General features: G+C 40.3%; 1 protein-coding gene across 6 annotated transcripts in view; it reads right to left on the bottom strand.

Moving 5' to 3' along the window:
• The window catches only part of TIAM1 (TIAM Rac1 associated GEF 1), a 261,371-nt gene that overhangs the window by 14,368 nt on the left and 220,878 nt on the right, over positions 1-26,125 (bottom strand). For 5 of the 6 annotated variants that reach the window (XM_072994076.2, XM_072994078.2, XM_072994077.2 and 2 more), the window contains 7 exons: positions 13,285-13,461; positions 11,961-12,029; positions 10,642-10,767; positions 8,760-8,868; positions 3,608-3,787; positions 2,484-2,602; positions 1,702-1,810 (listed from right to left, as the gene is read on the bottom strand). In XM_072994076.2, the coding sequence (XP_072850177.2) occupies positions 1,702-1,810; positions 2,484-2,602; positions 3,608-3,787; positions 8,760-8,868; positions 10,642-10,767; positions 11,961-12,029; positions 13,285-13,461 (889 nt within the window). Of the gene's footprint in view, positions 1-1,701; positions 1,811-2,483; positions 2,603-3,607; positions 3,788-8,759; positions 8,869-10,641; positions 10,768-11,960; positions 12,030-13,284; positions 13,462-19,434; positions 19,723-26,125 lie in introns of those variants that run through there. The other variant, XM_072994079.2, reaches the window with a different exon arrangement.

Here is a 26,125-nt window from a genome sequence, read left to right as displayed (position 1 = left end):
TGGATCTCACCATGGAAACCCAGGTGGCATCTGTAGTCCAGGCAGCCCATTTTGATCTTTGGAGGATTGCCTAGCTGGATGTGGTGGCACTCACTACGCTGATTCATGCCCTCGTAATCTCAAGAATAGATTACTGCAGTAACATTCAAAGCCCTAAATGGTTTAGGACCTTGGTACCTATCGGATGTGGTGTTAAACCGCAGAAGCCTCTGTGCTGCAAGGTCAGAAGACCAGCAGTCATAAGATTGAATTCACGTGACGGAGTGAGCTCCTGTCGCTTGTCCCAGCTCCTGCCAACCTAGCAGTTCGAAAGCATGTAAATGCGAGTAGATAAATAGGTACCACCATGGTGGGAAGGTAACGGCGTTCTGTGTCTAGTCATGCTGGCCACGTGACCACAGAAACTGTCTACAGACAAACGCTGGCTCTACGGCTTGGAGACAGGGATGAGCACCGCGCCCCAGAGTTGGACATGACTGGACTAAATGTCAAGGGGAGCCTTTACCTATCGGAATGCCTGCTCCCAGCTAGATCTGTCTGTAATACCCTTCACAGGCAGGGCAATTGAGGGCCTTGACCCTGAAGGAGGCCCAGAGGGAAAGAACAAGAAACCAGGCCTTCTCGGTGGTCACCCCCTGCCTATGGAACAACCTGCCTATTGAGATCCTCCTGGCACCCTCGCTGGATGGATTCAAAAGAGCATTGAAGACCAGACTCTTCCACCAGGCTTTCCTGGAGCATTAAGATCTGAGCCTCCCTTTTACCATCCTTTTTGCCATTCTCTCCATCACCCCTTTTTACCACCTTCATCACCATCTGTTTTAGTTTACCCTATTTGGTTATGTATTAATTTTTTTATGGTGTTTTAATATTTTTGCTGATATTGTTGTTAGCTGCCCAGAGTGGCCTGGTTGCCAGATGATGTGGAATATAAATTCAATAAATAAATAAATAAAATAGATTTGAAATGGACAAAATTCAACTAATGAATTTTCAAAGTTGCAAAGCCAATACATTATTTCAAAGAGCATTTTTGTAAAAAAGAAAGAAAATCCATACTGCTAATCATATTAAATTGTCATGTATTCTTAGTTCCTCTGCAAGCAATTAACTTTGTCACACTGCTGTGCTTAAAAAAATAAAATGTACATATGTAGGCTAATAGTTCTAATGGATTTATATTTAAGATGGAAGGAAGAACCAACTGGCAGAATCCAGTGGAGTTCTTTCGATACAATTGTGGCATTTCCCCCAGGGGAGGAGGGCGGCTAAGAAAGTCTACATTAAATTGATTTAAAATCTGTTGTGATACTGCAAATATACAGCAAGGGCCAGATGTGTGTGCCTTCGGTATAAATAGCACAAGGAAGTTTTCAAACATAGACATACTGATTCACTCCAAAAGGTAGCATTAGAGTATGTTTCTCTTGTCCTCTTCCTCATTTACAGGTAAGTGTAAAAAACAGGATGAATGGAGAAATGCCAAATCAATACCTCTAGGTTTTCGTCTCCCAGCAGAAAAAATACTGCTTGCATAGGCAGTCTTTAATTTAAAGAGTTCCCATAAATCAGAAGTGACTTGTGATAGCACATAACAACCTGGAAGATCATAACTTAGTTTGCAATTGTTTGAATGGAAACAATTGTTACTATATTTAAAATTCTAAATTCAACAATTCTGGGCAAGGTGGGGGGACATACCAAATGCTGCCAATTCAGGTTCCTTTTTCCACTTCCCAAGTGATGCAGGAGGATTAAGCCAGATGACTGTAGTATGCAACAGCAAGTCTCCCATAGAAAGGTCTGCAACCTGCCAGCCAGAAAACATAAAACAAGAAATGTGTTATTTAAAACAAAAATGTGTCTCAGCAGTAAGTGGCTGGATTAGCAGATCAGACAGATGATTGCAGACATGCTGATATTCTTTACAAGTCTAAGCAAAAGATACAATTCTGTTTTCTTTGTTCATGCAGAGTGCAGAAATCACAGGGAATGACAACATATGCGACTTCTGTACTCTGCATAAACAAAGAAGACTTTCAGGGCGACGTTACACAGTTCTGTTCAGAAGTGTCAATGGGTTCAGTAAGATTAACAAGCACAAAAAGACTGAGAAACGACAAAATTTTCACATGTCGCACTGATGGCAACATGCACATCTGGAAAAAGACATTCCGTGGGGAGGATCGCGTACCCAAATCTCTCTCTCTCTTTCCTCACCACCCGAGAAGAGCTGTGGATGTAAGGCACAGATGAAGGGTTACGGGAGAGGTGAGTGAGCTGGATCCTAAACTCTGGAAGGCTTAAATAAATAAGAAGCCAATGGAGTTCTTTCAGTACAACTGTGGTACCACCTCCCCCATGGGAGGGGGGGGCAATGAGATACAAATATAATAAATAAAAAATACTATCAGCACTAGAGATACACGGCTTTCCTGAAACAATGAGAATAGCTTCCAAATGATCAAAAACAACCCTCTTACCTCTTTTTTGTCTCCTGTTTGTTCTGCAATGAGCTGGTCAAACACAGCACCATATTCTTCATGGATTTTTTGCATTTCATTAATATGGCTAGCAACTTTATTCATTGTTTTTATGGCCACTGGAAGAAAAGCAAGGAACCAGAAAACAATTTGAAAGAGATAAATGACTACATTTATCATGCTTTAAAAGTATTGTTGTTTTTATTAAAAAGTGCATTATAATTTAAATTATAGATGACTCTTGACCAGACAGGACCCCTCTTCCTGCTCTGGTCCACAAGCCACTCCCAATTTAGACAGTAATCTCCTTAGGTCCATTACTCGTCATGATGTATATTTTGTAATGGCCAGAAGCAGGCGGATATTATTTACCTCATTCCTTACTCATTCTACACTATGCTGATCACATGGTGATCAGTGTGGGTGTTTACTGATACTGAACCTCATCAGGAAAGTACAGCAAGTGGGATTGTCTTCATTACAGTTTCCATGATCCTGGGTGCTGTGCACTACTTTTTTTAAATGAATCTTCTCCACTTGCACAAGAAAACAAAGATTGTTATAGAACAGCACATGCTTGAGTAAACCTCATTGTCCAATCAATAATGCACGGACAACTGAATGTTCTACATGTGTTGAAGCAATTGCATGGCAACCCAAGGGTGTGTGTGGCAATTACAGAACAAAGTCTTCTATTTTGGTCTCATATCTGCACTCATAGAGGAATAAACTTCCCCAACATAATCCCAAAAGAGATACAACAGGCCTTTCATCCACATCACAAACATAGCTGAAAGTACATAAACAGGACAAACATTGGAAAGGAAAAAAATCTTCACATGTTAAAAGCAAAAATAGGTCCTTGGGTTTCCATTGTGTGTTAAGCTCATTTTTTTCCTGTACGATTTGAAGTGCACAATTATCCCTTTTCCTCTACTTCACACCAACAGGAATTGATTTAAGGTTCAAGTACATACTTTCCACATATATGAATTTCTTTCAAATGTTCCTGATGTTGGTGACCTTGTAGAAGATTGTGATATGTGATCTACAGGAATATTTGTAATAACAAAACAGGACACATGCTAAGCCATTTTCTTTTTTCACACAGAGCAACAGCTTACCGTCAAGATGATAGTGTTCTTCACTCTCTGCATCAGTGAGGGCAAAGAGTTCTTTCAGTAGAAGAGGATACTTCAATATCCTCTGAATGGGTTTGATGAGGTATGACTCTAATGTTGACGAGTGCTGTCGTCTAGGATTCTGGGCATCCAAGAAAGCCTTAAATGCTGTGTCCGTCTTAGCTAGATGATAGAAAATAGAAAGGAACCTTCAAGATACGATGAAAACATTTGACATTTATTACAGGTTATTTATTTATCACATTACTTAGCTGTTTTCTGCCTGAAGATATTCTCTGTTTGCCATCTACGATATACCAATTTACAATAAAACCAATACTGTCAAAGAGGCCATTTTAAGCTACAGCCACCACATATTATCTGCAGTGTGACAGACTTAATCTATTTCCATTCAACAAGAGAATGTGAAGGAGTTTGAACAAAATAAAATGAGAAAACAGATAGAATGACAATACTGTACTTAGAAAGCAAACAAGATACTTTCACTACAGGAATACTAACAACATGTTTGATATTAACAGGGCTATAATGGAATTGAGGAGATGCACTAGGTTTATACAGGAAGATATTTGTGTAAATGTGTATGTATGAACTGCATTTTTAAAACTTCCATATAGAAGACACAGGAAAAGAATCCTGAAGTTCACAGCATTCAAACATTGTGGCTGCAGCTTCCTGCACAGTTAACCACACCAGGCTTCTTCTCTTCCTAAGGCATGAATCCCAGGAACAGTGAAGCGGTGTGACTCAGTGACAACACAAGCTCCCCCCCCCCCCCCCCCCGTTTCAGTCCTCCACATTGACAGATCTGGCTGGGAAAGACTTCCCTCCGAAACCCTGGAGAGCTGCTGCCCATATGCATGGACAATACAGTACTGAGCTAAAATGTCCCAGTGATGTGACTTGACATAAGGCAGCTTCCTATGCTTCCCTGCTGTTTCCCATCAGGTATCCAATGCTTCACTTCATTTGTGATTATCACCACCATATGGCTTGCAATCACTTGCTTCACCACTCATCTGAACTTTCTTGCTAGATAAATTGATCAGCAATGTATGGAGGACTTAAATCACCTCTAAATCTATACTGTACCTTTTACCCTAATGCATCCACCTGATACACCCACCAGCTGGCGCAGACTATGTACCCCATCCATCTTACAGATCAGCAAGTGGAGCCTTGTGGAAGGCCTAGTAAGAGAGGCCACATGCTGTTCTTTCCCAGTAGATATGTATGTAAACACCAGACTAGAGGCAATGTTTTAAGAGCACAATATAGACACAAACACCAGACCTGATGTTACAATCGTCTTCCTTCTCATATAATACCCTGTTTCACTGAAAATAAGACAGGGCCTTATATTAATTTTTGCTCCAAAAACCGCATTAGGGCTTATTTTCAGGGGATGCTTTATTTTTTTCATGTACAATCTATGTTTATTCAAATACAGTCATGTCATCTTCTGGTTGCAGCACAATGGTGGAAGGCGGGCTTTCACTTAACTAGGGCTTATTTTTGCAGTAGGGCTTATATATTCTAGCTGAACTATTTAAAATCTTAAAAGACGACGCTGTTTAGGTGCTACACACAATATGCCAGCACGTTTGGAAAACTCAGCAGTGGCCAGAGGACTGGAAAAGATCAGTCTACATCCCAGTCCCAAAGAAGGGCAGTGCCAAAGAGTGCTCCAGCTACCGTACAATTGCACTCATTTCACATGCTACCAAGGTTATGCTCAAAATCCTCCAAGGCAGGCTTAAGCAGTATGTGGACTGAGAACTCCCAGAAATACAAGCTGGATTTCGAAGGGGCAGAGGAACTAGAGACCAAATTCTAACATGCACTGGATTATGGAGAACGCCAGAGAGTTCCAGAAAAACATCTACTTCTGCTTCATTGACTACACAAAAGCCTTTGACTTTGTGGACCACAGCAAACTATGGCAAGTTCTTAAAGAAATGGGAGTGCCTGACCACTTTATCTATCTCCTGAGAAATCTATACGTGAGACACGAAGCAACAGTTAGAACTGGATATGGAACAACTGATTGGTTCAAAATTGGGAAAGGAGTACGACAAGGCTGTATATTGTCTCCCTGCTTATGTAACTTATATGCAGAATACATCATGCGAAAAGCTGGACTGGATGAATCCCAAACAGGAATTAAGACTGCTGGAAGAAATATCAACAACCTGAGATATGCAGATGATATCACTCTGATGGCAGAAAATGAGGAGGAATTACAGAACCTCTTAATGAGGGTGAAAGAGGAGAGTACAAAAAACTATCTGAAGCTCAACATAAAAAAAACTAAGATCATGGCCACTGGTCCCATCACCTCCTGGCAAACAGAAGGGGAAGATATGGAGGCAGTGACAGAGTTTACCTTCCTGAGCTTCATGATCACTGCAGATGGTGACAGCAGCCACAAAATTAAAAGACACCTGCTTCTTGGGAGGAAAGCGATGACAAACCTAGACAGCATCTTAAAAAGCAGAGACCTCACCTTGCCGACAAAGGTCCACATAGTCAAAGCTATGGTTTTTCCAGTAGTGAGAGCTGGACCATAAAGAAGGCTGACCGCCGAAGAATTGATGCTTTTGAATTGTGGTGCTGGAGGAGACTTTTGGGAGTCCCCTGGATTGCAAGGAGATGAAACCTATCAATTCTGAAGGTAATCAACCCTGAGTGCTCACTGGAAAGGCAGATTCTGAAGCTGAGGCTCCAATACTGTACTTTGGCCATCTCATGAGAAGAGAAGACTCCCTGGAAAAGACCCTGATGTTGGGAAAGAGTGAAGTCAAGAGAAGGGGACGACACAGGATGGGATGGTTGGACAGTGTCATTGAAGCTACCAACATGAATTTGACCCAACTCCGGGAGGCAGTGGAAGACAGGGGGGCCTGGCGTGCTTTGGTCCATGGGTTCACGAAGAGTCAGACTCGACTTAACGATTAAACAACAACGACAAATGAGTGAGTTATCTTCAGAATGTTGTATCTTAAATAGACTTGCTCAATTTTTGCAAATGCAAGCATGTGACTTCCTTTAAAGTGGGTTAATCCACCCAGATTTGTTCTCCCCCGTTTCCCATATTATCTTTTCTAGTGAGTTTTATCTTCTTAACGATGTGTATAAGTATGACAGCCTCAATTTCATCATTTTTTGTCTTCTCACAAGAGTTCAAGCTTGATTCAATTCGGGACGCACTTGTTTGTCTTTCTAGTGGCCCAAGGTTTCTGCAAAGGTCTCCTCCAGCACTATATTTTGAATGAATCAATGTTCATTCTATTATCTTTCTTCACCATCTTGCTTTAGCATCTATAAATAATCTGGAAATGCAATCACATTGATGGCTTTGGTTTCCAGTGACATATCCTTACACTTATGTTCTCTAGTTCCCTCATAGCTGTCCTCCCAAGTCTCAGTCTTCTTCTAACTTCTTGTCTGCAGTCTCCATTTTGTCTTATGATTGAACTGAGATATACAAAATGTTAAACAATTTCAATTTCTATGTTGTCGACATTAAAGTTACGTAATTCTTCTGCAGACATGGTTTTGTCTTCTTAATGTTCAACTGTAGCCCTTCTTTTGCACTTTCTTCTTTCACCTTTATCAAAACTCATTTCAAGTCATTGCTGCTTTCTGCCAGTAACACCGTGTCTCTGCACATCTTAAATTATTGTTGTTTCTTCCACCAATTTTCATTCCACTGTCATGTAAATCTAGCCCCAAATTCTGTATGATACGTTCTGCACACAGACTGAAGTGATATGGCAATAAAATACACTTCTTTTTGTATGGGAAACCATTCTGTTTTTCCATATTCTGTTCTAATGGTAACTTCTCGTCCAGAGTATAGGTTGCATGTGAGAACAATCAAATGTTGATAGAAAATTCTGTAGCTTTTCATGATCCACGCAGACAAAGGCTTTGTTGCAATCTATAGAGCATAGAGTAATCTTCTTCTAAAATTCTTTAGTAATTCCTAGTAACCAAAATATACAATGTCTAGTGTCTCTCTTTTTGAAATCCATCCTGAACATCAGGCATTTCTCACTCCATTCGGCTAAAAGTCTGCTGTAGCATCCTGAGCATTGTTTTGTTTGCATGTGAAATTTAAAAAATGATCATATACATATTTTTTAAATTCCAATATTATATTTTTAGAAGGAAGGAATCATGCCACCCTTCAACTTAGTAATAAACCTAGACAAGTTCTGAAGAGCTTAAAAGACCAAACAACAATTGAATTTATCCAGATATTCATGGAATTACACATATGGGTTTGCATGGTAAGTTGTGGTGTTTTGTTTTTAAATGTGCTATCAAGTCTTTTCTGGCTTATGGTGACCCTTTTCCAAAGTTTTCCAGGTAGAGAATACTCAGCAGTGATTTACCACTCCCTTCTTCTAGGTCAGCCTGGAACTGTGCAGCTTACCCAGGCCACACAGGTTGGCTCTACTTGCAGGAGGGACAGTGGGGAATTGAACTCTCAACCTCTGGCTCCACAGCCAGATACCTAACTCACTGAGCTATCCAGCCAGCTGCAAGTTGAGTTACATATAACAAAAAGTAAGCACACTGATAATGACATTCAAAGATTTCTTGGATTGTAAATCCAGTTCTTCTTTTATTTGATTTGAATTAGTCTCCCATGACATCAAACATAAAACAGGCAGCACTTCAGAATTTATATGGAGCTACTTTGTGATAACTATTCATTGGGAGTTATTTAAATATGTATGGATTCTCTTGAACTCAAACACATACACTGACAATAGTTGTGGCAAAGCAAGGATAGACACATACTTCAGACAGAACTACACTCGTATCCTTGAACTGAGTCTATGCAAAGTTTATTTATGCAGTGAGTGTTTGGTAATCAATTGAAAATGCAACGATGTAGAGAATTCTTCAAATTGCAAGCTTTTCGATTCCAACCTTTTAAACAATGTCATTCTAAGTCCTCTCTTTTGATTTTGTGACTATATGATCACCAAAGTTTTGGGCCATCCAGTATCACCCAGCCATCTATTTTACTAAACAGACTTTTAAGGCTTGAAAACATTATAATAGCAGTTGGAAAGGTTGTCAAGGGATGTGTAGAAATAAGTGCAGAGAAGACTCTTACCTTTTACAAGAACTTTTGGAACCTTTGTGTGGCTGGCGCAGAAGGCACTGTAGAGCTTGAAACGATCAGCATAATAAAGGAAGGAGCCACCCAATGAAAATAACACTTTCTAGGATCAAGAGAATGTAAAATCCGAATATTAAAAAGAAGAATGTACAAGCAATGCTGAAATTGTATGAGTGTTGAAAACACTATCCTGTATTCAGATGGCAAAATTTAGAAAAATATTTTTTTACATTATCTATTACAATATAGGTCCTAGTGGACCTTTCACTCATACAGGCAAGATTGTTGTAACCAGAACTTAAATTAAGGGATCTCTCTTCATTATTAACACAATCAACAATTAATTAAAACTAATTGATTAACAGTTAGAATTATTATACAAATGGAAAACTTATATAATTTGTATAATAATATATATATATATATATGGAAGCCACCTCCTACAAAGCCTTGTTCTCAAAAGGCCTAGGCCTTAGGCAAACAGCTGCCCATTCTTCAAAGGAACCAAGTACAGTGGTGCCTCGCAAGACAAATGCCTCGCAGGTAATTTGTTTCGCAAGACAAATTTTTCGCAAGACAACATTAACTGCAGAACAAATTAAATTTGTCTTGCGAGGCACCACTGTAGTTAGCAGTGATTACAAACAATACAGTGCTGCCGTCTTCATCCACTTCCTACCCTTGCGGATCTATGACATGGGCACCAAGGGAGCCGGCAGCAGTGAGTGTGTGAAGATGGCTTTGCCGCTGTTCCAAGCACGCCACTGTCTGAAGCAGCTGCCTCACTCTGGCTCGTGACTGAGCTGCCCTCTTCTATAAAACTAGAAACAGTGGCTCTGCACTCACGTCGACTGATAATTGTTGTCCTTTGAATGAAAAGCAAAACAAAACTCCTTCCACTCTGTAGATAGGATCTCTAAAGCTTTAACCATGTGACACCGAGAGATTGGAAGAAACTTGTTCTGAACTTTTCTTCCCTTCAGAAACAGGACGGCCTTTTAATTTTTTGTATGGGAAACTTATCCCAGAATAAGTTGTCCTCCTCCCTCTAAGCTGGTTTAGAGAAAGATTTCTGGATAAGCTTACAGAGCATCAGACCATCCGCTGCCACTTGCAAAGACTTACACAAGGACAGAGATGACTGCAGACGTAGCGGCATTATTTATTTAACGAACAGTGCTATAGGAAACACACACCTGGGGATCATATACCAAACAATCCTGAGGTTACATGGAAGCCAGACATAGAGGAGAATAATATCTATTTAACGTGGAATAAATAAGGTACATAAAAGTGCATACATTGGCCTACAGTAATAACTTGAGTGCATAAGCGATTTGTAAAAGGGTCCGACAACAATCCTTTACCATTTAGTTTCAGTATGTTTTTTGCTAGGTTACTCCCTGATCTTCCCTCAGATGGCAACTAAGTCTTGGGAACAAAACAGAGAAGGATAAGCAAGCAGCTTTCTTGTTCATCAGGAGGTAAAACAATGCAGTTTGCAATTCAGATGTATCCTCCAAAGATTTCCTAGGAAGGGGTATCCTAGGCTTGCCTGAACCAGGGTTCATTGTGCTTTTGTTACTAGCTGTTCTCTGATGAAAATCCAGTTAAGAAATTGGACATACAGCATCTTACAAGTTTTCACAGGTACTGCAGCTATCCGTAGACGAACGATAGAAGTGCTGTAAGAGTTTGAGCTTTCAGAATGAGATGCTTGTTTTAAAGTCTTGCCAAGGAAATGAAGTGCAAAACAAAGAGGAGTGACAGATTCAAAAAGTTGTGAAATGAGCTGTTCTGATTATTATTATTATTGTAGTGGAACCAAATGTTAAGCAAATGTTTACCGATCTAAAGCAAAAACTTAAAGACTCACTTTAAACTGGTCCACTCTTTCAAGCTTTTCCAGATCCGGAATCAATCTCACGCCATCTTCAAGGGTTTTCAGAAATTCTACTTGAAATGCCACCATTTCAGTCAAATTTCCAAAAAGAACATCAAGCTGATAAAAAAGTATTTTTGGAAACTGATTAAAATTATTTCTCCCACTTAAAATATCTGACAAAATATAACCCCTAAATTTGAAGATCTCTATCAGCCATTTCATTTATTCTAAAATTTGAATCCTAAATTTCATTTATTCTAAAATTGAGCATTCCATGGAAGTCTCACTAGCCACTGCCTTACTTTCACTGGAAAATCCATCTATTAGAATCCACAGAAGGTTTTCCCTTACCTAGTGCCCTTCAGATGTGCTGGACTATAGATTCCACAATCCTCAATCAGAACATTGTTGGTTGCAAATGATTATAATTGTAGGTCAGCATATCTAGAGGGTACCTGGTTGGGTAAGGCTGACCTAGAAGATCCTTTTCAATTCAGCTATTCATTCATCCATCCATTCATTTATTCCAGTATTTCCAACCTGCCCTCAAGCAGATCTCAGGACTGGGTAAAAATCAATTAGCGTATATAATCATGTGCCATTAAATCAATTCTGACTTATGGTGGTGACCTTTTCCCAGCTTTTTCTAGGTAAAGACTATTCAGAAATGGTTTGCTATTCCCTTCTTCTGAGGGCACCTGGGACGGTGTAGCTTTCCCAGGGCAACACGGGCTAGTTCTGCTGGGATGCTTAATGGGGAAGTAAACTCCCAACCTCTGGCTCCCCAGTCAGATACCTAACTTGCTGAGCTATCCAACCAGCCAAATTACCTTAGAACAATCTAAAACCCTTCAAACATTTTAGAACAATGAAAAAAACTTTAGAAGTTTTTATTTAAAGAACAGTAATTCAAACAAATCAAATCCAACAAAATGATGGGTCAAAAACCCAACCATAAGTGCTTACTGGGTCCCAAGTACTTGTGTGAACCACCAGATTTTCTCTTGGACCAGAAATATGGGCAATCACACCTCCAAAGGATGAGAATCCATCTGGAGCTATACAGGGGAAAAAGTCCTTTGAGGCCTCCACATGGTGTTGTACTCCAAATGGTGAGATACAGAGAAGGAATATACAGGGAGAGATGCTCCCTCAAGTGTGTAGGTCCCAATCCATTTAGGGAAATCTTTAAAAAGTATTTCTAAACTTCAGATTGAAACACTGGCAGCCAGTGGAATTCATTTAAAAATAATTCTTTTTATTTCAGTTGACAAACGACAACAAGTAGTATTTTGAAGGAAATACAATACCTCTTCTTGAGTGAGAAACGTTTCCTTCTGTAGAGGTTTCAAATACCTCTCCATCAGACAATTTAAGTCCTGAAAAGTGAAAACAATTATGTTAGCTGCATTTTCTCCAGGGTTCAACAACAAACTACAAATACAAAACATATTCACAGTATCTTCAGTCAGGCATTAAATAAAGACACTGTATTGGGAAATTCCTTAAGACATCTCTTGGCTACGATTTGTAACAGAATCTTGGCTATGATCTATTACAGAAATATTGGCTGGATTCTGCCTGACAGTTCTTATGTTTATTTTCCCCCCTAAAACAACACGAACAAATACTAATGTACATCTTTAGGTAGGCATCCTTCAGTCTCAAGAGACTATGGTAACGTGATCTGAATAGAGGTCTTGGAACAGCATCTAATGTGGCTGAGAAGACCAATTTGAGAGTGACCGTCCCTTCCACACTGACAGCAAATGCAATTTGTCCCCTCTCCAGCTCCCTGATTTTGCCAGTTTCAGGACTGCCTCTTTGCCTACTGAACAGGTGTCTCATCAAATTGGGAAAGGCCATGCTGCACCTCCTGCCTCCAGGTTGAATGCTCAGATGTTAACATTTCCTATCTGTTGAGGCCCATTCCTAAGGCCTTCAGATCCCGCTTACAGATATCCTTGTATCGCAGCTGTGGTCTCCCTCTAGAGTGTTTTTCCTGCACTAATTCTCCATACAGGAAATTTTTTGGAATCCAACCATCAGCCATTCTCACAGCATGCCCAAGCCAATGTAGACATAGACGTAGATGTACATCTTTATTCCTATTCAATTCACTGAAGCTTAAAGCTATGTCCAATATGTTTATAATGTTGTAGATACATGTTTCTAAATATGCCCGACAGGGCTACTAGTTTGATATCTGAGGCAAAGGGCAATAACTTTCCATCACACTGTTTATCCAAAACTGGAACTGCACTGCACTGACAGATGAATCTTACATCAGCACAAATGACAGGACAGTGTCCTCCACTGCACCTAAAAGTGCAGGTCAATTTAGGGCAAAATAAGCCATGAGGTACATTTTAAGACCTAAAAGGTCCTTCAAGGGATAAAACTGGTTACTCCTGGCAAACGGTGTGCCAAAAGGCCCAAGGGGTCATGCTTTGTATTTTTGTCCTCCCTTTTTAGAGTGCTTTCAGGGGCAGAAGCATGAGAAAAGGTGTGCAGCACTCCAGGTGAGGGCTCTCAGAAAGACTTCCGGGCTCTCGGGAGTACCCCATCACTATTTCAAGATATAAAAATCTTTAAATATGACTATTAAATATTTCTCTTGGCATATGATTTTACCTTGACGTATGTGCGTTCGGTTTCAAGGAGTTCACATATAACCTTGCGCAGTTTATCAGCATCAGTTAGTTGTCTTGTGGTCTGTTGAGGTCCAGCAAATTCCTGAGGGGTCACACTAGAGTCTGATGGATTCATCTCATGAAGACTGCGGCAAAAGGCAGCAACCTGTTCCGTACTCTTTGAAATTAACAAAAAATATATAACTGGTTACTATTTGTAGAACGGTGTCATGATCCTAGTTAGCTCTACTGCATCATTCAATTTGAGCTACAATTTCATTTTTCTTCTGGTTGAAGAGGCCTAAATTACTTACTTACTTACTTACTTACTTACTTACTTACTTACTTACTTACTTACTTACTTACTTACTTACTTACTTACTTACTTACTTACTTACTTACTTACTTATTTAATATCCCACCTATCTAGTCAATTAAGACCACTCTAGGCGGCTTACAACATACACAATAAGAAAATATAAAAACCGATTTTTACATAATAGAAGACATTTCAAGAAGATAAGACAAACAATAGGGAAGAAGAGAAAAAGGGGAGATCAGGAATTGGCTGAGGGGAAGGCCTGCCGAAACATCCATGTTTTTAGTTGATTTTTAAAGATACCCAGCGAGGGAGCCGCGCAAATCTCAGGGGGTAGATTATTCCAGAGTAGTTTTCTAGAGCATAATATTGCATCAATGCCAGAAAAAATAAAAATTTGTTCTGGATTACACAAATTATAAGCGAATGATTTCTTAACAAGTATAGCAGTCAAGACAAGTGAGATATAGCATAAGTATAGCCCTGAATGTTGGTTAGGATGCTGTTTACCAGCATAATGTCATAATTTTCACGTGAGATTATACTTGACAGGGGAGAACTGTTATTTATGTATCAAAATGTGTAAAACAACTGACTTAAGCTTCCCATGCCAATTACCCCTAAGGATTTACTACAATTGCAAGATACAAAATTGTTTTCACAGTTTGTTTGTGACCGTATATGAGCAAGCGCTAAATGGCCATTAAATGATCATTATTTTTCCCTACAGTCTTTTAATGCCCATTTCCACTCTTATTGCTCTAACTTTTAATTAAAAGAATCAGAACCTCAATTAACAAATTTGATCTTACAAACACCTGAATGCGGCAAACACAGAGCTAAAAAGAAACGTTAATTTCCCAAGTATTTCCACAGATCTGTATTTATTACATGTCACCAATATATTTAATAATAAGATGATGATGATATGTCTTCAAGTAGACTTTGATTTATAGCAATCACCCCAGGATTTTCCAGGTTTAAAATATTTAGAAATGGTTCACCAGACCATCCTTCTGGAAGCACTTTTGGACTGTGTAGCTTGCCTAAGGTTACACAGATGGAAGGGCATGTAACCTCATCAGCTACATGATTTCTGAATATATATCAAAATCCTCAGATCTCCCTCCTTTCCCCTGCTAAGGTCAGTAACTACTGAAATTCTACTTTCATCACATTGGCATGAAGGGATATGAGTTTGAAATATGTGCAACTCAAATCATGAAGGCTACATTTGTTTATTAAAACCTGCCCTCTTATTTAAAATCAGTAAGGCATCTTACAACGTATACTAAAAAAAAAAAAAAAAAAAAAACTAAACACACCACAGAAAGGCAACCACAACCAATAAATAATGACTGATAAAATTCAACTCAATCAATTTTCAGACCTGTCAGATGAAACCTAAAAGCCCTCTGGAAAGAAAGCCCACCTTCCTACCTATACACCACAAAAAGAAGGCATGTCTACCTAAGGAGAAGCTCTACAATTTCAGTGCCACCATTTCAGAAAAGCCTCGTCCTGCACTGCCACATACTGTACAAAGTCTGGTAAAAATACCTTTTTGTACTACTACAATTCCAGAGTCAGCATGGACGTTAATTTTGGAAGTCAAAGATTTGTTCTCAGTGCCTGTTACTTCAGAAGGTGGGGGCCAATTCAGTACAGCCTTTAAAGAAAAGTTTAATGTAATAATGGGTTTACTGGGCTGCATGATGAGAGGCAGTCCTTGATATCCTTGGTCCAAATCATTCAGAGCAGCAATGGACAAAACAAGGCCCAAGTACCACATGCATCCCCACCACATGCATCCCCAGAGCCCAAGTGCAACCCCAGTACTTCTGTGGCCCTCAATCCAAAAAAAAAAAAAAAAAAAAAAAAAAAAACCTAAGCTATTGGGTTTTTTTCCTTTCCTAAAACAGATAGTTGCTTCTGCTTTTAGAAGAAATAAAAAAGCCAAGGAAGAAGACTCAATCCAGGAAGGTCTAGAGCATGGGTTCCCAACCTGAGGGCAGGACACCCAAGGGGGTCACAAAGTTTTTTCTGGGGGGCTTGGCACAAAAACAGTTGTTTTTAGTAGCAATTATTTTTATATTTATTATATTAAATGTGGTATACAAAATGCTGTTTCATTTTAATCCTCTTGGCCCACAGACAGATAAATTAAATCTGAACCAGAATTGCAGGCAACCTAGAGTTCTTAGTTATCTCTGTCCCCCTTTCCTTTTATCCATGTACATTATTATTAGCCCCTCCAGAACAGACACTCTTGCTCATTTCTCTTTGTTCTTCCGCATCCATCTTTGGAGGACTGGTGTCAGCTTTTTGGACCCAAGCTTTAGCCCAACTGAAAGAGGCCTGAATGAAGCAAGTCCATGGTACATGCCAGAAATGATGATGCCCAAGTTGGCAGCAGTACCATTCACTCCGCTGGACTCTCTTGCTCTTCCAGGGGTGGCAACGATGGTGCAGTGAAAGGAGAGAGGAACTGGGCAGAGAGATCCCTCTGGGCCTTGCCTGAGGCATGGAAGAGGAAGGCAAGAAGGGCAAATAGGGGAGGGAGGAGAACCAGGGAGGTGGGGCATGGGAAGTGTAGGGAGTTTATGTGGATTTGAGGGGGAACAGCTCTTCACTGAGGCAGTTTTTTTTGTGGGGAGGAGCCATGAAGGAATGGTAATTTCCACACCCTACGTAATAAAGTGTATTGACATTTTTTTTTCTTTCTCAAATTTTATCTGGTAGAAGCAGATTTACAACCCTCACATAATTATGTATTATTGTATTAATATTAATATATTAGGTTAGAATATATTTTAAGGTGTACAATTAAAAATAATTTTTATGCAAACATGGTGGAAGGGTCACAGGTTACTTGGTTTTATAAAAGGAGGTTGCAACTCAAAAAAGGTTGTGAAACACTGGTTTAGAATGATAACACCTCTTAGTTGCATTCCTCTCAAGTGACTCAGAAGGGTACAAGATAGTTAATGACACTGAAAACTGCTGAAAGATCTAGGAAAAACAATAGTAACCTAGGCAGCACGCTGACTGAGAATATTAAGTAGAGGAACAAAGCTTGCAGCTACAACCTGACCAGTAAAATATTCTATGGTGATGCCTGAAAGGGAGGGGCACCTGAAAGCAACAATGAAATTCTACACAGCCAGTGTGCTGCACCAGACATGTAGCAACCGTATAAACCAAGATGCTTTACATTGGGTCCCACAAACCCTGTACCACAACTGATTTTGCTGCTGTTGAGCTGAATCTGGTTGGTGATTCATGTGTGTGCAAGTTAATATGGAATGGAATTATTTGAAGAAAATAAATATAAGCACTCAAAGTTGACTGAATTTAAATAATATACATGTAAATATGCTGGTAGAAATCCAGCTAATTCAATGGGCATAAATCTCTGGTGAATTGCATCTGCTCTTGTGTGCTAGGTCATGAAACTCAATGTTCAATAGCAAATGCCTATGCTAACTTGTGACAATTTGAAACCAAGATTTATACCAATTGTATCACAGTCAATGTTCCCTCTAAGGTGAGCGCATCCACGTGTGTGCAGAGCTCCACTGGGGCTGCTCATGGGCAGCTGGCAGCTGATTTCTTTACTTCCTATTTCAGATTAAGCCCTGTCCTCCGCGCACACACATAGGGCGAGGCTCCTGTGCAGTAGGAACAAAAATTAGAGGGAACGTTGGTTGCTGTGGTGTAAAAATGTAATCGGATTCCAGCCACTGAGTTAAACTGAACTGAAAAAAGCAATGAAGCCTTACGGGAAAGTAGAGAAAATAAAGACAGAAGAAGTGTGCATGATGACGCCCCCAGCTCTGAAGAGGCATTAGACAAGTGATACAACCTTTAGGACAGAAACATTTTTGCTCCTTGCAGAGCAACAGAAGCTGAATGATTAGGAAAATGTTTAGCATTATACAGTGGTGCCTCGCATAGCGAGGTTAATCCGTTCCGGATTAACCCTCGCTATGTGAAATTGTCGCTAAACGGAATAAAAAAAGCCATAGAAATGCATTGAACTTTGTTCAATGCGTTCCTATGGCTTGAAAACTCACTGTTAAGCGAGGTTCTGCCATAGCGCTGCCATTTTCGCGCCCTCGGTAAGCGAGGGCAGGGCGCGAAAATGCGGCGCGGACCTTCCGGCGGCCATTTTGGAACCGCCGATCAGCTGTTCTCCCCCGCTTCGTTATGCGATATTCGCGAATCGCTTAGCGAATATCGCAAAGCGAAAAATCCCCATAGGGGCCATCGCTGAGCGAATGCTCCAGCGATGGCCCAGAGCGCCTCGTTAAGCGATTTCATCGCTCAGCGAGGCGCTCGTTAAGCAAGGCACCACTGTATTTGCTTATTAGCATGAACCATGCTGATTGTCGAGAGCCCCTTCCTAAGGATTTTGGCCAAGAAAGACATGCTCAATTGCTTTTACTCAGAAACTTGAGCACAGACTGATGTAGTAGTGGTAGTAGTATTCTTCATTTGCATTAGCCATATGCCTTTGCAAGTAGTAGATAAAAATTACTGAGACGTAAAATCAACAGGCTAAAATCAAGAGAATAAATACATAAAATGCATGAGCAGTGAGTACTTTTAGGACCCCCTTCCTGCTCTTGCAGAGATTTACCCACTGTTACCAGAAAGTGAAGATTGCTTCTTTGATCCAGTACAAGTTACATAGCTTGAGAGAACCCTGCCTTACATTATAACTGATGGGTGTGCATAATACACAGTCAGGTTCACCCACCTCCGGTCCTTCTATATTTATATTTGATTGTGAATTTTATTTCTCACTAAGCGACAAAGCAAGCAAACAAACAAACAAACAACTTTACAATCCTATTTCAGGCCTTGAATTCATTTAGCTTTTGTGAAACACTAATAAATTTAAAGACAAGAAATGCATGTGATAAAACAAGTATACATAATATATTTACTTTGGAAGTCATCCAGACTTCCAGTGCTTCCAGTCAGTCTATTAAAACCCAATCAAAACACTGTCACCTACATTTGTGTCTCCCCCCACCCCTTATTCCCCACAGCCACAAGCAGCACTGCATCAGGAACAACTGGCAGTACTACCGCCTCTTTACAACTGAAAGGAAAGGAAAGGAATGATAAGGAAAATAAGCTTCCCTTAGTGATATGAAGGTCTGCCAGAAGGGTTATAACTTAGGAGGAACTGTGTACTGTATGTAGAACATGCCCTCAGAGTGAACCAGCCCTGCCACAAAAGACGAACAGGCAATCTCCACAGCTTGTGCAACTGTGATTGCTCAGGGAAGGGCTACCAGGACTGTGCAAATTGTGCTAGTCACATATAAAAGCCATAAACAGTAGAGACGTTCTACATACAAAATAACAACACACAAATACAGGTCTTAAACAGATTTACAATCAGAACTTGTCCATGTCTGCATCATGAAAAGTGCCAGCCTATTAGTTCAGAAATTTTTATATACCCTTTCCTTTTTTCAGAAAAACTACCTACAGTAAAATTCGGGTAAACAAAGATATGACCCTTTAGCATACTGTAAGAACACAATAGCATTAAAGATAATGCTTAGCTATATAGCAAGGACGTTCATAAATGATTCTGCTTCATTCAACTATAAAACAACTGAATATAAAATCCAACTAATTGCTTAATGTTTTAGCTGGATAAACAAAGTTCCGCCGCGTCTATTTGTGTAATACCCCGCTGACCCAGAATCTGCATATTCAAAGCAAGAATCTTCTTTGAAATCATCTTCCCATTATTGTTTTCAAGTGCGCTGTACCATTTTCTCATTATCTGTGTTATACGGTAGGTCTCACCAAATGAAGCATATGCCGAAGAGAATCAGAAGCTCTCTCGGTGCCTTCTTTTCTGGGATTACGTTTAACTCTCCAACGAACTGACATCATCAAAATGCTATTACACTGATAATTCCATTATTCGCCATTTTAAGCAATCGAAACAAAGAACCAAATCCAGATTTCTTGACCTACTTAGCCAGACCACCCCCCCAAAAAAACCCCACCCCTCCAGAAAAACCAACCCGACGTTGTCATTTCAAGCCATAGTATTCCAAGCTCCGAGCTGCTGGATACCTTCCTGCGTGTAAAGGAGAAAAAACACCAACTGTATTTCTCTTGTATTCCTCTTCAGATCTCACATGCTCAACGGTCAATGAGAATGAAATTCTCAGTTTTAAGCTGTAGAGTCAGTTCTTAATTCTTCCTTTCAAGGGGCTTTTGGAAAAGAACTCAAACAAGGACAGCTTAAACTTGAAAGGAAGACGCAAAATCCCCTGTGGAAAATAAGTGTCTATTGCCTGTGGCTTGGGAGCGCTGATTGGCTACAACTTGTACTGCACAAGAATATTAAAACGTCAAGAAATAAAGCAGCTTGTCAATTAAAGACCTTTTAAAGCCAGCAGCTTTAACGAAATAGTGGGTGACAGATTCTTCTATTTTAAAAATCATACTAGTATTATTGATTGTGTGCAAGGTCATGCATCTTAACATGTATTGATTACTCCTAAAAATAAAGAAAACATGAGTTGAAAATACTTCAGTGATTGAAAAACTATACAAAAATCGTTACTCTGGGGGATAACCACAAGCTGATTAATTTCAATTTAGAGAGACAGCTGCTTTAATTTAGAAGAAAGGAAGCAAATACCAATTGTCACATTTTGCTTAGCTTGCCTCCCAAACATCATTTATCAAAAACACCTTTTTACTATTGGACCCAGTATCACTAGAAGACTTGAAACAGCAAAGAATGTATATAAGAAATAAATTTTTGCACCTTTTGCCTCCATTTTATCATATGAAGGTTGCACAATGCTTTCTTGATCAGAATAACAACATGAATGAAGTGTGGTTCACATTTGTTGTTACCCGCTATCAAGTCATCTCCAATTTATGGTGACCCCATGAATGAATGACCTCCAAAATGTCCTGTCCCCAACAGCCCTGTTCAGCTCTTGTAAATTCAAGACTGTGCCTCCTTGCACAGAAGACCAGTGTTGCTGAGTTTCAGTACATTACAACAGCTACGCAAGATAACGTTACTGTTTTTATATAATAAGAGATATTCAAGTAATTTAATAAACAAACAGACTTTTCAACTTATTCTGATTACTAGGGCTTCTTCAGAGAGAAAAGCATTAAATAATGGAGAAAAGAGCTCCCCATCTCATAAACAAAACCCCAATTAGTCATTCTTAAAGTATGTGATCTCTACATTCAATGAGGGAAGCATGACAACTCCACCCTTTATGTCATCCCTTGCAACATTGGAAGATGACAATATGAAAAGGGAGAAACTGCTTTACCCAAGAAGGTTCCCCATATTCATAACAGCAGTGGTGGTGTAAAGCACAGCAGGGAACTACTGTTAGTTAACAACTCACCACTTATATTCCAAAATGTGCATCAACTAGTGCATAATGAGGAATATTCGTGGCAACTTGATAACTAGACAAAATTATTTTGCTTAGCCTAGCAAATAGCACTAGAGTGAGGCCACTGAATCAATAGGGATTTAGTTGAGTCAACTCCTCCATAAGTTCCATTAATTCAAATGGGCCTACTCCAATTGCAGTTTACTATGCTAAAGTTCCAGTTAGAGTAGGCCAATTTGAATCAAAGGAACATATGGATAAGTAAACTCACCAATTGATTCAATGGGCCTACTCTATTGTGATTTACCGTGCTAAGCAAAAGCATTTGGCCTTGATTGATTGGCCACCTTTCTCCACACAGGGGATCCAAGGCAGCTCACAAATGATTACATGTGTGTAATAATCACAGTTAAAAACACCATAAGAAATTATACTAAAAAACAATTAAACATCTACCCTGTTTCCCCAAAAATAAGATCTAACCTGAAAATAAGACCTAACCTGAAAATAAGCCCTAGTATGATTTTTCAGAATGCTCGTAATAGAAGCCCCACCCCAAAATAAGCCCCGTTAAGTGAAACCCCGCCCTCCACCATTGTGCAGCAATGACTGCACCATTGTGCAGCAATGATGTAGATTGCTGTACTTTAAAAAAATAAAACATCCCCTGAAAGTAGGCCCTAATGCATTTTTGGAGCAAAAATTAATATAAGACTTTGTCTTATTTTCGGGGAAACATGGCATCTATATTAAAATCAAAAGAGTTCTGACCAATCCCTTCAAAAAGTAAAAGTGCACATATTGAAAAATAAATTGGGAACATCTCTTTGTTTATTCAGTACATAATAATTAATAAACAGATTCAGATTTTTGCAGGTTTATTTCTCCCATAAAGCAAACCGAGCATGTGATGAATGTCACTGTAATTACAGTTAATCTGAATTGGCTAGATAGAGCTAAACTGAGAATATGAGATTTTCTGTCACTGAGCCAGAAACCTGCTCAGAAAAGAGTCCTGGGGTATAGCTGTAGCATCTACTGGCCTGCTTGTCAGCTATGGATGAAAATTCCCATTAGATGCTTTGGATCAGAGAATTTGCAAAGCTGATTTTCCTAAGAGTGAGTGAGTGAGTGAGTGAGTGAGTGAGTGAGAGAGAGAGAGAGAGAGAGAGAGAAAGAGAGAGAGAGTGTGTGTCCATGAGATGAATGTGATAGAAGGGAAAAGCACCACCAATCCCAAGAAGGATTACCCGGGAATTCAAAGGTTGAATCCTGTCCAAGCAAGCAAAGACGATGAATCACCATTTCCCAACAGTTTCCCGAAAGGGGGAAAGCAGGCTTCTTCCCAATGTGGTGGATTGAGTTAAAAGAGGCAAAGCAGGAGGCAATAGCTAAGACTTGGTGGAGGAAGGTGGTGCTGGAGAAACTTTAAATTTAACTGATTTGAGTTTATCCCTGTTTTCCATGTTCACTGTTATGGTCCAAGTTTAATAAAGCCCATAAGAGTTCAATCTCTGGCTGGTTCATTTATGGAAGTCAAAATAAAGGAGGGAGGCCTTCTCAGTCTGAAAGAAGGCCAGGGGTGGGGGCAAACTCTGGAACATTGCTAAATGGCCCTGCATAATATAACATTATACAGAAAATATTTGGTACCTAATTAGCCAATGCATATATACAGTGGTGCCGTGCACCACAACGATAATTTGTTTCCCTGAAATTGCTGTTAAGTGAAAACATCATCCAGCGAAAACAGTTTCCCCATTGGAATGCATTGAAACCCATTTAATGCGTTCTAATGGGGAAATTACCTCGTTGTCCAGCAAAGACCACCCATAGGGAAGCCATTTTCGGAGCGCCGATAAGCTGTTAAAATGGCTGCCCTGCAAAGCATGGGTCCGAAAACCACAGGGCAGTGTGAGACCCGAGGCGAGGCTATAGAAGTCCTCACCAGAGTGTCGTCCTCAGTTAAGAGAGAGAAGGAAACTCAGGCAGGGCCTACGACTTCTTGCGTCGTGTTCAGACATCAGGGGGTAGATACAGGGAATTTGGAACAGGGTATAAAGAAGATGTCTGTAGCTACCCAGACCAAGACAGAACAGGTGGGAACCCGGGTGGAAGAGCGACCGTTGGTAGAGGTGGGGCATGGAGAGTTGGGGGAGGAGAAAGATAAGATACCCGGGGGTTGGGAATTAATCTGGGTAGAGGATCCCTGGACAGGGAGAAGTGAAAAGGTTAGGGTGCCTCGGGAAGAGGCTGACTACCGAAGAAGAAGAGGTTTGCCCCCCAGACCATCTTACTGGGGTGAAATAGAGGCTAGAGAGTGGAGGCGGGGTTTGAGGGAGGAAAAGGAGAAGGTTGAGAGAGAAGAGAGGGAAAGGAGAGCATGGAGTCTGGAGGAGGCTCGCTGGAGGAGGTATTCACCGGACCCTGGGACCCCTATTCTGAGGGAGCCGACCCCTTCAACCTGGAGAGGGGAGACAAGGAGACCTTACCCTTAATTGAGGTGGACATTGAAGCGAAAGGACCGGGTGATGCTAACCCGTTTACCAAGGGACCTTGGTACGATCCAAGTTTCAACCTTTTTTTACAAGATGCATGGACACCCTCGTTTGACCCGTTGGCGGCAAGAGAAAAGAATGCTGACCAGTTTAATGTTGATACTTCTTTATTTGATGTTCTAATAAACCCTAGTTCTGTTTTTCAAGATCATGCGCCTCCGGTGTTTGTGTCTGGCAAGCCTGAGGTAACCACTAATCCCTCACAGGCAGCCATTTTGCGGAGCTGGAAAAATTGTTGTCTTGCGAACAAACGGTTTGCGAAGCACAGACCTAATCGTCGTCAAATGAAAATTCCCCAGAGGAAACATCATTTTGCGATTGCTATAGCGATCGCAAAAAGTCATCGTCCAGCAGATTTATCATTTAGCGGGTCATCGTCATGCGGGGCACCACTGTATAGTTGCAGCTCTTAAGTAAATTCTCTAAAGCAGCCATTCACAACCTTTTTTTGGTCACAGCCATGAACACGGTATGAAAGAAATATAGGCTGAATCAGTATCATATATGTCACATAACAAACCTTATAAGGTAGTGTATGAGGAATTGTTTCCAGTCTGTGGCCCCTTTCAAATATGCCAGGCCCCTCCAGGGGGCCATATGGTCCCCACTGAGAATGGCTGCTTTACAGTAACACATATCCTTAATATAGATTTTAAAAATGAAATTAAAATTCTGTTTCTTTTTCAAACTACACAAAATCATCATCATCATCATCATCATCATCATCATCATCATAGAAATGCAGAGCTGAAAGTGATCCTATAGATCACTGATGGAGAACCTTTTTGAGCCTGAGTGCCCAAACTGCAACACAAGACCAACTTATTTATTTCAAACAGCCAACACAGCATGTCCTCTGCAGGGTGGCCGGGGGCACCTTTCCCATCTGCCCCAAACACAGGCAGGACCTTTGCCCAGGCTTCCTGTGCTGCACTCCGCCCCGCTCACTCACTTTCCTGCGACGCTGGAGCCGTAGTCAATGTGCACCTAGGGGCAGCTGGGCACAGCTCCTCCTCCACCTCTGTCGCCTCCTGCTGCTGCCACCTAATCATTGCTTCCAGTGCCACTCGCGGGCTCCCGTCCAGCGGGGGACAAGACGTCAGCATGAGCTCGAACACATGCCCTGCCCCTGGCTGGTGGCATCAGCATGGCGCACATGACCACAGAGAGGGCTCTGCCTGCCAGCTGTGGCACATGTGCCATAGGTTTGCCATTGCTGCTATAAATCATCAAGTCCAACCCCCGTCAAGGAGACATAATGGGGAACTGAACCCATACCTGAACCACTGAGCTATCCAGCACTTTTTAAGAGCATAATGACATTTTAATCGTATTTTAATTGTATTTTAATCATTTTATTTTATTGCATTGAATTTTAATTGTTGTAAGCCGCCCAGAGACCTTTGGGTAGAGTGGGCGGCATATGAATTAAATAAATAAATAAATAAATAAGAATATTTGTACTTCATGAAATGCTGAATTAATTTTCTTTTTCTCAAACTACCCTTCTACTTAAGAATAAAAATGCTTTAAAGGTAGTCTGTTTAAGCTTTGTGACTATTAATTATTCAGCTAGTTGAAGCAAGCTGTTCATTAATGTGTTATGTTTTGTTGACTATTGATGCTAGGCACTGAGGTGGAACACTAGCATCAATAGTAAATTAGCAATCTACGTATTTCAAGTAGTACTTAATGCTAAAAGTGATGCACACCTCTCCAACTGCATACAAATCCATTATAGATTATACTTAATTTTAAGGTCTACATACATCAAGATTTATTATTGCTGCCTTTTTTTATTTTTTTAATAGAAAAGCTCATCTTTACTTACCACAATCCGTTCCACGAGAAACCAGACTACAAACTTCACAACAGCTTTCTGCATGGCATACAGGTTCTCAGATAGAGCTTCAAAAGCTGATGTGAGTTTTGCAGCTGCTTCTAGCCTGGGAATATCTTCTGCTTAGCTGATTTCCACTGTCAAGTAATAGCTATCAAAGGAAGAGCTATGGGCCTGTTCAACAAAAGGTCAGGAAATCAGCAGCCAAGACCCTTTTCCTTCCTTTCCCCCATGATACCCTAACAACATAATTTGTGGATTAGTTAGTGACTCAGAGCTAGATCCCCCAAGATAAATCCCTTTAATAATTCTCAAACAGGATGTGCCATGCATTCAACATGTATGAAGCTATAGGACAGAAGCACACAAATTTATTTTGCCATGAGTACAGATGTCAAGTGCAGCTTCCGTTAATGATGACAAACTTTCACTATGAATTGAGATTCAAAATTAAAGTACCCCCTCAAAGGATATTTAGGATTTATAAATGCATCAGCTAAAGACTCTACCCTTTTAAAGTCACATTGCATTTTTTACTCATGAAATGTCAAAGAAAACTCATTTCCACAAAGTGTCAATCACAGAGAAAGCTATCACCACCACTCCCAACCAAGACCTGGCAAACTCATATACTAATGTGCAGCAATTAATAATCCATTTGTTCATCCAGTTTAACATAATTATTCAGTTTCACTTCAGTCAAAGGTAGATTGTCT

Source organism: Pogona vitticeps, chromosome 3 (genome assembly GCF_051106095.1).
Source record: "Pogona vitticeps strain Pit_001003342236 chromosome 3, PviZW2.1, whole genome shotgun sequence".
Classification (NCBI taxonomy): domain Eukaryota; kingdom Metazoa; phylum Chordata; class Lepidosauria; order Squamata; family Agamidae; genus Pogona; species Pogona vitticeps.
The sequence above is the reverse complement of the archived record's forward strand: the minus strand, read 5'-3'. Positions and strand labels throughout refer to the sequence as shown.